At 34.7% G+C, this 12,454-nt stretch overlaps 1 protein-coding gene across 1 annotated transcript; it reads right to left on the bottom strand.

Moving 5' to 3' along the window:
* Nucleotides 1-4,958: 4,958 nt before the first annotated feature.
* On the bottom strand, nucleotides 4,959-7,401 carry LOC148627341 (uncharacterized). The gene is made up of 2 exons (XM_088571514.1): nucleotides 6,969-7,401; nucleotides 4,959-6,353 (listed from the first exon to the last, which is right to left on the bottom strand). Exon 2 carries the CDS (start codon nucleotides 6,256-6,258, stop codon nucleotides 5,083-5,085), a length of 1,176 nt encoding a protein of 391 aa, XP_088427640.1. The 5' UTR covers nucleotides 6,259-6,353; nucleotides 6,969-7,401; the 3' UTR covers nucleotides 4,959-5,082.
* Nucleotides 7,402-12,454: the final 5,053 nt, after the last annotated feature.

Here is a 12,454-nt window from a genome sequence, read left to right as displayed (position 1 = left end):
TCAGACCTTTCTGTACGTTTGCATATCTTCCCTGTATCAATTTGATCTGATGGAGCAGTGTAGCGAATAGAGTCGTCACATTCTGAGTCGTTTGTATAATATTGATTTGTTGTGACATGCAACATTAATTTGATCCTCTATCCAACATAATAACATCTAAAATGAACTGTCCCGTACTACCATACATCGTGTACTAAGTTACAGCCCTAGATTAATCCTCCGAGGAGGAATGACCCGGCCAGCGAAAGCTTTATTTTTATATAGCCTAGCTGGCCGAGTGGTCTAGGGCGCTGGTCCGTGTTGCCATAGATGTCACAGCGGTACGAGTTCGAGTCCCGCATTGGGAACGACCATAAATTTGCATCGCAAATTGTTCTGAGATCATTGGGAATTTTTCACACCTTTCTATATATATATATATATATATATATATATATATATCAAATGTTTTGATCGATTTCTACGTTTCTTATACTATTGTGAAAAATGTACAACATAACATAAACCTTCCTAACAAGATAACTCTGACAAAATATTAATTTGAGGTAAAAAAAAAACACGGCTGCACGAAAGCCTGTCTTTCGATATGAACAGACACTACAGATATGTGTTTGAACATTTTCGTGCAACAAAATGTCAGAAGCATGACGATGAGACTAAGCCTCATAAAATGTTATTTTTCATATTTTATTTCCATGTAGTCAATGAAATACCGCTTAGGTTTTCATGTGGACAGTAAAATGGAAATAAGTGGAAACAGAACTGTCACATGAAACCTTTGAAATACGGAACAAAGAAAATGAAAGTTAGCTTTAGAGACAACACAATTTAAAAAAAAAAAAAAAAAAAAAAAAACAATAATAATACAACAGCTTGAAATTTTTAATACAGCAAAATTTTTTCAAAGATGATAATCTGCAGAACATGAATGACACGAAAATCCAGACATTTTAGAGCTCAATGAACAATGAATAATTGAAAACATGATGCATAACCTAACCCCGGACTTAACTTTTTTATAAGAAACTCGACAGGTGTTTCAAGAAAAGCACAGGATGCTTACACTACCGGTGCACCTTGTCCATTCTAGCCAGTTTTTTGTGGAGTCGAAGTTTCTAATTTACATGTGTGTCTTTAGTACGTATTATTTTGGTTATTTTATGTTCTTTGTTGAGTGTGTCTGTTTTCCCTGTCTCGTCTTTTTCTCTGATTACATTCTTTCGATTTCCGCTAGAGTCTTGTTTCCTTTATTTCTATAGAGAACCGGAAGTCGTAGTGTCATGAGACCTTTTTACTCATCACCAGGACTACTTTACCTGTTAAAGTTAAAGTTTATCCATCTGCACCATGAAAACTGATTTGCTCAACGTGTCATAGTTTTCCTCTCCTTTTTTGTCTACCCTGGACTTTACTTTTTATGAGCAACTCGGCAGATGTTTTTAGAAAAGCAGAGTACGCTTACCCTACCGGTGGACCCGTTTCACGCTCCCAGTTTTAGTTGAGTCCGAGTTACTCATTTACTTTTATTCATTTTTATGTATTATTTTGTTTATTGTATGGTCTTTGTTATGTGTGTCTGTATTCAATGTCTGGATTTGTCCCAGGATTACATTATTTTGATTTCCACAAGAATCCGTTTATTACTCTTTCAAAATGTCCCAAGGTCATGCAATTATATAAAACATATTTTTTCAAATGATTTAATCTTTATAACGATTTGAAAGACAATAAGTCTGGCAAAAATTAATAGCTCTTCAAGACGGTTATTTCATATGCTGCATCCATTCACTTATCTCTTACCGTCTACTATATATCACGGACTGAAGTTTTAGTGAGAATTGATTTGTAGTTTGTGACCTTATGCAAATGAAAGTTCACACGGCCCAAAGTTAATTGGCGAATGTCCAATGTCTTTTCGACGCCCAATTTTCGTAATATTTCATAATTTTCCAAAAAAAGTGATAATTCAAGATATAAAATTCCCTTAAAGTTTCCATGTTTTGGTTTATTCATAACGTCATCTTGATTTAAAAACCTACAGTTTTCAGATTTATTCTGTCTATAATGTCTTTTAAGATATGAGCAACAAAAAGAAAATGTTTAAAGAGTGCATTAATCTTGCCAGCACCTTACAAACCCCTTGCCACACACTTATAGAAGACCATTTGGTGATCTCAGTAAGTATTTACCATTGTCTCAAGGGTTTTATGACGGCGCATTTGTTGCATTTCAAACACACGTTCATTTATCTATATGCAGGAATAAAACCTGTATGGTAAAAGTGTGCAATATCATCTGGTAAATATAGAAATAGTAATCAACTTTACTTTTGTTTGGTTTAAAAACGAGGAAGAGTATGTTTCATACGAATTAATCATTTGACCTAACAAGTAAGCGAGTCAGAGCTCAGTCAGTTACACGTACTTGGGTAACTTACGGTGGTCAACATGTAATATAAGCAGATAACTCTGCCAAGGATGTCATTATCTACTTTTAGAGTACTTGGAATCCCAATTGCAGCAGCCACCAATCCTTGGCTTTTTGTACTGTGGAAATCCAAGGATTGGTGGTTGCTTCAATTGGGATTTCAAGTTCTGGAATGCATTCTCATGTTACGATTATCCCAAAACCACTTCGATATTAAAGAAGTTGTCTTCTTCCTTTTGGACCTCTTTTGTGCTGCCTATTATACGCATAGTAGTATTTACCAAATCTAAGAAATGATCGTACTTCATCCGGTGTTGTTGGAGGTGGCTAATATCTGAATTTCTCTTAGCTTTGCTTAGCTTGATACGTTTCTAATCAATTCTTGGACACAATATGGCCAATATAGTTCACCTTTTTCGTGAAAAAAGGAGCACTTCTTTGGTGATAACTTCAATCCACTCTCCCTAAATCATTGTTGTACTTGCTCAATTCTCTCTAGATGTACCTCGAAGCTGTATGCCAAGATAATCAGATCGTTTATTCTAAGTAGAAGAATCAGACGTCTAGGTGTACGTAGCAAAGGATTTCCTCCTTTTTGTAGGTCGCTGGGCAGTCGACTTGTCAAAATGGTAATCTGCTAAACTAAAAAAAATCATAACAGGCCTACTGTAAACGCTGTCCTTTCATTACAAGTTTCTTCTACCTCAACCGTGTAGTACCCGTTTTCATATCAAAAAAGGAGAAATAAGTGTTTCCGACTAGAGCCTCAAGTATCTGTTCACTGCGTGATTGTGCATAAGAATCTCGGATGGTGCAACAATTGAGTGTCCTGTTGTCAATGAACAATTCAAAGTAACCATCTTTCTTGCGGAACAATACAACATTCGATGAACATGGTGAATGCTTTTTTTCTCTTTTCCGTGAACTAAACTTAATGAATATAACGAGAATGAAAATAATGAGAGGCCAGAAATTCCTGACTCGGAACAGGCGCAAAAAAATTTGGCATGTCATTATTTACCTTCAAATGTTCTGTAAATCTTTATTCGCCAGGTCTCTATGTTTGTTTAAATTTGTCGAATGTCGACAACATGGCAAGCAAAACCAATTAAGAGTATTGCATTTTTGTCTCACTATATAAAAATGTAGCAGAAGATTAGAGTAAACAACGAAACCGAGATTCTAGAGGAAATCAAAGAATGTTATCTAGGGACAATTACTTTGAATATATTTTTAGAGATTTTGATATGTTATTAAATATACTTACAATAAACATTAATTTTGTAGCATTGCTTTTTAAGGTATAGTTGCAAAAATGTTATTGATAGTGTTCTCTGTGTTTACCTGATCGACTCATGTTGAATTGTACATTGCCGTTTTCCTCCTTTTGTCCTATTTGAATTTATCACCACTATTGAAAAACTCTAAGAGTTCTAAAGTGTTACAATTTACGCCTTCTCTGTTGCGTGTCATTGTATCTTTTTTTTCAGAACTTAAGGATTTCCAAAAGTATTGGCGACATCGTAAAATCAGCGATTGAATGAGCGTCCCATTTTTACTTTGTTTTTATCCCTAGTAGGTAATTAAGGGCAAAAAATACTTAAGTATCTCAATGCAATATTATTAATTTTCGTGTTTTTTTTTAAATAACCATTGTATTTTTATATTCTTTGGTTTAAGAGTAAAGCTGAGAATCCTGCTCTTGTATGTGTTAGCGATTACATATTCTTTATTTCATATGTTCACGTTCAGGTCTTTGGAATTAAATGTATTTGACGCTTTGGCATTTTTAGTCGATAATTAATTGTAATCTCTACTTTTTTCAGTAAAGACAATGCTAGAATTGTAAGGAGTTATAGAACTTTCCTGTTCTGAAATCTTGTCCTATTCAAATCAACATTAGTCGAAACTATTTATATGTAAATAGTCACATGTAGAATAGTTTTTCTAAATAATACTTTATATTACAAGTTTTCCGTAATTGTCTAAGATGACACTTTATTGCTTGATTGTCAACTATTATTCTGAACTTAGGTTGCATTAGTTAACGATTGATAAAACCGAGTGGATATATATCAAAAGTGACCCCCAGTATATATTGCTGTTTAAATTGAACAACCGACAAGATCGTTTTACTTATATTTCTCATACTTTTTTGTTTGTGACCTTTATCGACGGGCTTCCCAGAAAAGAGCCTTCTAACACCTTAATTTGCACATAATAATGTTGAAATTGACTTTTGTATTTCAATTTTACATGAATGAAACCAAATAAACACTTTTTACTGATTCATCAAATGTATAGTTATTGTATTTTTTCAAATGTTCATGTGCTGACATCTACATACTTGAGATTATTTCATTTAAGAATTTATTATTTTATTTTTAAATCGATGGTTCGATGATTTGGAATTGTGTGCACCGTATTTGTGCTATCATGTAAGAACTTAATGAGGTCAAAAGTTCATAAGACAGCAGAGGTCGTCCAAAACTGAATTGTCGATAAATGTACATATGAGCAAACAACATTCATTCCTGATTCACCTATGACGTTTTTATTGTAATTAACTGCTTGACAAAGTCCCAGGGAAAAGGAAACTGTCTATTTTAAAAGAAACAAGTGTAAGTAGTTTCTTTACATGTCCAACTTATAAAGTTATTTCAACGACGAGGTTTGCAGTTCATCGACACAAATCTCCTGTTGGTTATGACGATTAACATTTTCAAAATCGAAAAATTCTATATTCTCTCCCAAACTTCTAAAAAAATATCTCCACGAAAACCAATTGCACTCAATTAAGAGAGAACAAACCTGTGAAGGGCCTTGCTTTAGAATTTTGATTACTTCTTCCTTTGCACTAGCCAAGGAGGTATGTGCTTCCTGTTGTAGTGAAAGATTTTGTCTTCCATTTACTAAAGCTCTTACGTAATCATCACGTGATGAGGGCGAAAAAACATTGAAAATAGCGGTTTGAAAAGGACAAAAGTTGGATAAACAATGACTACATAGAAGTCGCGCTAGACGGCCATTACCATCAGCAAATAGATGGAGTGTCAAAAATCCAAACAGCAGTAATGATGCACATTTCAAGGTCATCTCAACTTTTTCTTGTTTTTCCTTTAGTTTTGAAATTTTGTCTGCCATCGAATTATATTCTGTTATTAAAGTATCTAGAGCATCAAAGGCTATTTCTTCCGATGCAAACGATGGGTACAGAAAAAAAACATTATCAAAATATGCTGATCGCTGGAGTGTACTGAATTTGCCAGGCTGTGTTTTACAGTCATCCATAAGGCCCTCCATTAAAATTTTATGACAGCTTTGTATACAAGTTTCTATTTCGATTTCACCCTTATACGCTTGTCTATGTCTTGGTGATAACTTGTTCACTTCGTTCCTTAAATGCCAATAGCCTCTTAATAAATTCCTTGATTCCTTCATATCTTTTTCAATTTCTTTCTTGTTAGAGTTATCATGTAAGTATTCCTCTAACTCTAAAGAGGTTGGTAGACTGTCCGCAGATCCATATTCATTGTTTATATTTTGTGAATTTTCAGAATTCCTCTTGTGCTTATTGGTATTTAAATGCTCATACTCATCCCTTCGCCGTTTTCCGGCTGTCTTACCTAATTTTTCACTCTCTTTAACGTCATCGAAAATTTTTTCAAATGTCTTTGCATCCTTTACACCAAAATGTTCACCTTCCTGTAGTTTAAGGAAATATTCCAGTGCCATTTTCCGCTTTAGTTGTGATAGTTCAAATTTTCTATCTTCATATTCTTTTTCCTTACTCTTCCATTTTTGATAGAAGATTGTAATGTCCTTAAGCATTTCACTAATACCAGGGACTTTTTCAAATTCAGAATTTCTTTTTCTTCATTCTGGCTTTTCAACTAGTTCAAACTTTAAGAATATGTCCATGGTTTCTAAATTTGAATCATACAGAAAAAACGATTATCTACATAGTTTTCCTTTAGAAAGAATGATACAAATCATATTCATGAAACTTTTTAAAAGGAATAACACGCCATTTTTTTACTTCGATTGATTACCTATTGTCAATTTTTTAGAAGTACATGCGTGGAACACTATGTTCAAAAGTTTTTGTTTAATTACCACTTGAAATCTTAAAGACATGGTATCGTTAAAAACAAGCCAAACGTTGTGTCTAAACGTTTGCGGTTCAAATATTATAAAAAAATATGTTTTGTGTTTATGACCTGATAATTCTTCTTCACATATATTAGAACTTGGTATGCCGGTTAATTGTCCTCTTTTGTATCTATTGATTGGCTATTAGATTGGGAATGTGATATGATTTAAATAGCTCACAGTGTTTATTAGTGGTTAATTAAAAATAAAGATATATTGATCAATTAATTCGTTCAAATTGGTATTTCTATTACATATGATCAACATTTCGTGCAACTCATAGGATGTGTCTATTAAACAATATGAAGAAACTATACTCGGCGTCACATAAATAACATACAGTTAAAATTTGTAATAAAAATATTTTCTACGACTTTATTGACACCTACCGTCGTTTAAATTGTCTTAAATGACTTGCTCATTCGTTTAGCCAAACGGCTTCTCCCTAAACATTGAATCGTTAAATTCCTGTCCGATTTTAATTCTCAGTGCCAATATTTACATTGTAAAAAGTCGGCCATGTTTACAGTGATCGGGTTGCTAGGAGATGTTGTTTACGTTTAAATGATTTGTCCAAAAACCGAAGAACCCAGAATACATTTCGGCGTTAGTTCGGAAATTTCGGATTTAGTCTACGCAAACAACGTACAATGCCGAGAAGTTGATCAAGCAGACGAACTCCAGTTTTGATTATCCAAACTGAGAAGAATATCATAGTGTGAGAAAATGGTTAATAGGAGGAGAAATTTTGAGGTAGAGAATCTCCAAATTAATACAATATTGATGATATTCCGGTAACAGAGTGACTGGCAATACAGCGTTTCCAAATCAAGCACAAATCAAAACAATGAATCAAAACAGAGAGCCTTATCAGACAACTTGGTCTTAAGAATCGCAGGCATTAATATCAAATCAATATGCAAATTCCCCCTTTGTAAATAAGACTGTGTTAAATATTGATAATACAAGTACATACATTGCAGAACTTGTCATATTTTAAAAGACAGTCCTGTATAAAACCTTTTCAAACAAGTTACAAAAGTCAACACATTGTATAGTCTGATAATGATATTTCATTATCATATATGAATCATATCACTAAATCTATAAAGTACAACTTCTAGTACAGTAAGGAGAAAACTATTTTATTCTGAGTTGGGGGGGGGTGCAGTTTTTGAAAATGAAAATTATGGCCCTTACTTAGATGAAAATAAATATTCTGGTCTAAAACCTCCTATGCTGAACAGCATTGTGTAAAAGTGTCCAGCATATCAGCCTTTGTTTACATACAAAATGGCGGGAAATAATACGATTGTCACCGGATATCTACGGGAACTTACGAACTTCCGTTGTAAACAAATCGTCCCGTAGAAACCAACATTGCAGGTATTAGTATGGGATTTTCCCGTAAGGATTTGTTACGCATGATTAAGCTAATAAGCGACTTGTTTAGGGAGAAGCCGTTTGGCTAAACGAATGAGCAAGTCATTTAAGACAATTTAAACGACGGTAGGTGTCAATAAAGTCGTAGAAAATATTTTTATTCAAATTTTAACAGTATGTTATTTATGAGACGCCGAGTATAGTCCTATTGGAATCGAAATATCACTTTCGTTCGGAGTAAAACAATGCGACATAATGGCCAGCCTGTGGTAAACAATGATAAAATGGAGTTTCCGTGATTTATTTCTTAAATATTATGCTGACCGTTAGAATGATAATGTTTTTGCATGTGGGACGGGATGAGCAAACGGAAAACAGTGTAAATTTAAACATTTGAAAATTTTATTATCAATACACTTCTGCAGCCATTTTTTTCTACGCATACTTCCTTGTACTTGTAAATATGTAATAAAATTCCATACTTGTTACAACAATGACATTCAAACGTATATTTCTCGTACTTGAAAGAGTAATCAAGGGAACCAAAGTTGAACTTTTGTTTTAACTTTTTGTTTGGAATTAGTCATTTATTTTTCAAATAAATTACATTTCCGTCCACGTTCTTCTCTCTTTTCTGTTTATTTACAAAGTTAAAAAATAATAAATAACAAGACTCATAGTTTTGATGTTTTTTACTTGATTAAATTAAGACCTCGTTCAATATGGACAACTAATAGAGGCTGAATGATGGATGAAATGGTCGCAGTATAATGTTAATTTGAGGGAACCTGTCAAAATATTCAGAAATACCGATGCAACGTACGGCAAGTCTAAGCACCTTTGGTATCAAAGGATGCTATGTTTCCTATTGATAGGCAAAACGGTAAGAGAGAAATGAAGGTCACGAGATTCACCTACGCCAGGTCGCATCCCATCACCTCTGGTGCAGTAATCAAAGGAGTGCAGCAAATTTAATGTTAGCAAATTGATAGCAATTTTTTATAGGGTAGTAGCTATTTATATATAAATATTTAGGGAAGTCCAAACTGGTAACAGAAAAGAACCGAGCACTCATGGTTGGCATGACATGGTCTACCTCGACTTCTTGCGGTAACGCAAGAAAGTAAAAAAATTGATTTGATCCGACGTACAATTCTGAAAATCATGACCCTATACCTTGTGTCTATACACACCCTGCCATATTCTCCCCCGTGTATGTCCACGAACATTTTATTTATTACAGACATATCAATATACTGTTGCTATGATTATATATTTTAATGCAAAGATAACATACATTTTATATATCTCAAGTAGTGCAATTGCTTTTGTTTTTGAGTTCTAACATTATGACGCCTTGTCATTTTGTTGTCAGTTCCTGTTGAACTTGCGATATATTGTATATTAGTTCAAACTTATTCTATTGGCATGACTTTCTGGTCTAGGACCGACAGGAATAATTCGAATGTTCCTGTTGCGCGATTGGCGATCGTTCAACTGGCCATCGATGCGTGAATGAAGTGTGTGAATAAATGAGTTTGAGTTTGAATTGGTGCCCAAAGTTTTGAGTAGATGTAACATTTGGTGTACATACACACAGCATCCACAACTCCATATCGACCACACCCCATAAAGAAGACAGATTGCGTTCATATTGGACCCACCCTAAATTAGCACCCCTAGCTGCTGCTAGTCTCACTGTGTCCATGTATTTAAAGAACTCTGATCTTGTATTAGGCCATTTTTTTTAGCATAATACTTGCATATATCATGAATGCTGAAGACCAGACATGGATATTTTTAATGGGCTGAGATGTCTTTTTAGTCACGGACAACATACCGCCCCGGATTGAAATATCACCATCGAAATTGTCCCCGCTTCTGAGCTCTTTGTTGGACTTAAGGACAAGACTTGAATCAAATTGGCTCCGCTCTAAGCCTTTTCGTTTATTTTCAATGGGATATGAGATGAGATCTGACCTGTAATCGGAATTGCGTATGATTTGAATTGAAACTCGTGTTAATATTTTGAGTATGACCACCGTGTAATTTGATTCGGGAGTCTTGTATGTGTCGAAATTAAGGGTAAACGTACCATTGTTTTGATGGGAAAACTAGAGCTGGACGTGGGGTACTGGTGGTTCGTTGGTGGCGGGCTGTGACCAACATCATGTGCAGGGGCTGGTTCCGCTGTCGCCAAAGATCCTGTCCTGCATAGTGCCGGGAGTGTAGAGCTGTCAGCATTTACATCCTTGTTCGTAGTTTGTCCAATAATGTGAAGTGACCTCTGTGGGGCAACTGTTTTGTCTGCTTTGGAGCGTTGCTGAATCTTCTGTGACTTCGAATTTGATAAAGCTGTCGTTTGCCGTTTACGGGCCTACTGTTGTGCTTCTGCAGTTGAAGCGACCTCCCTTGGGGGGGGTACTTTTTCTTTTATGAGATTTCATGATGTGGATGTTTCAGATTATCGACGATTTGTCGATGTTTTTTCGATCTGATTTTAATCATTATATATATTATATACATCATTTTGTTATCGATTTCTACGTTTCTTATATTATTGTAAAAATGTAGTATCATAAACATTCTTATAAAAATAAATCTTAAATAATATTGGTTAAAAAAGAATTACACAGTTACACGAAAGTCTTTCTATATGAACAGACACTACATTTTTTTGAACATTTTCGTGCAAGAACATGTCAAGATCATGACGATGATCAAATGAGACTAATGCCTCATAACATGTTACTTGTCATACTTTATTTTCATGAAATCAATGAAATACCGCTTAGTTTCTTAGAAAAATGGAAATAATTGAAAACGAAACTGACACATGGAACCTTTGAAACACGAAACAAAGGCATTGAAAGTTATTTTTTGAGACAACACGATCTTTAAATATTTCTTCAAAAAGTAATCAAGGGAACCAAGGTTATAGCGGAAATCAAAAGAATGTAGTCCAGGGACAAAGACAAGGCATGGAAAACAGACATACACAACAAAAAACATAAAGTAGCCAAAATCATACAAAGTAACGAAAAGCAAATGAGCAACTCGGACTCAACTAAAAACTGGGAACATTGACCAGGTGTACCGGTAAGGTAAGCGTCCTCTGCTTTTCTAAAAACACCCGCCGAGTTGCTCATAAAAAGTCAAGTCCAGAGTAGACAAAAGAGGAAAGGAAAAGTATGACCCGTTGAACAAATCAGTTTTCATGGAGCAGATGGATACGCCGTAACGATCCACGAGTACATGATGACGACCATAAGACTTCTGTAGTGATGACTTCAATCTTGTAGCAACATAACCCTGTTCCTGAAGCCTATTTGTTAGAATTCTAGCGCGTAGTTTCGGCAAGCTCTGGCGTAACGTATGAGTTGTGATATGAACACTTCATACGCAGGTGCTGAAGGAATGTTGCCACAGATGAAAAGAAAGATGACAATTCTGAATGAAAAGTCATCACGTTTGTCGTAGGTTTTGGTCGATAGTTTTCCTTTACCATCGATTTCTAAGTGTAGGTCAAGATATGAGGCTGACTTCACAGTGTCTGTAGTATTCTATATTCAAGTTCATTGATGTAGATGCGATGTATCAAATCCCCGAATTAGGATTAATTAAAGATAATACGTCATCTAGATAGCGGAAACTGAGATTAAAGGATCTAGCTAAATGATATTCTTTCTTCCGGATCAGATCAACTATAAGGTCAGCCTCATAAGAGTGAAAGAATAGGCCAGCAAGTAAAGGAGCACAATTTGTTCCCATTGGAATGCCAACCGTTTGTTGAAAAACACGTCCACCATATTGAACAAACATGTTGTCGATTAAAAATTCCAGCATTTTGTAAACATCTTTCTCTGTATATTTTGAGGATGATTTGGGATTATTTCTTACAAAGTATGAGGAATCTCTACCAAGAACTATATATTTGTATCTAGGTGTCCCATTTTGTTTGGAAAGACATATTTCATATGCTGCATCCATTCACTTATCTCTTACCGTCTACTATATATCACGGACTGAAGTTTTTGTGAGAATTGATTTGTAGTATGTGACCTTATACAAATGAAAGTTCACACGGCCCAAAGTTAATTGGCGAATGTCCAATGTCTTTTCGACGCCCAATTTTCGTAATATTTCATAATTTTCCAAAAAAAGTGATAATTCAAGATATAAAATTCCCTTAAAGTTTCCATGTTTTGGTTTATTCATAGCGTCATCTTGATTTAAAAACCTACAGTTTTCAGATTTATTCTGTCTATAATGTCTTTTAAGATATGAGCAACAAAATGAAAATGTTTAAAGAGTGCATTACTCTTGCCAGCACCTTACAAACCCCTTGCCACACACTTATTGAAGACCATTTGGTGATCTCAGTAAGTATTTACCATTGTCTCAAGGGTTTTATGACGGCGCATTTGTTGCGTTTCAAACATACGTTCATTTATCTATATGCAGGAATAAAACCTGTATGGTAAAAGTCTGC

Source organism: Perna viridis, chromosome 1 (genome assembly GCF_037379345.1).
Source record: "Perna viridis isolate PV_CMFRI_1.1 ecotype Kerala chromosome 1, ASM3737934v1, whole genome shotgun sequence".
NCBI classification, from domain to species: Eukaryota; Metazoa; Mollusca; class Bivalvia; order Mytilida; family Mytilidae; genus Perna; species Perna viridis.
This window is presented reverse-complemented; position numbering and strand designations above follow the sequence as displayed.

Coding starts and splice junctions, on each gene's coding strand:
- LOC148627341 (XM_088571514.1), bottom strand. CDS start 6,258: ATGCTTAAGGACATTACAATCTTCTATCAAAAATGGAAGAGTAAGGAA.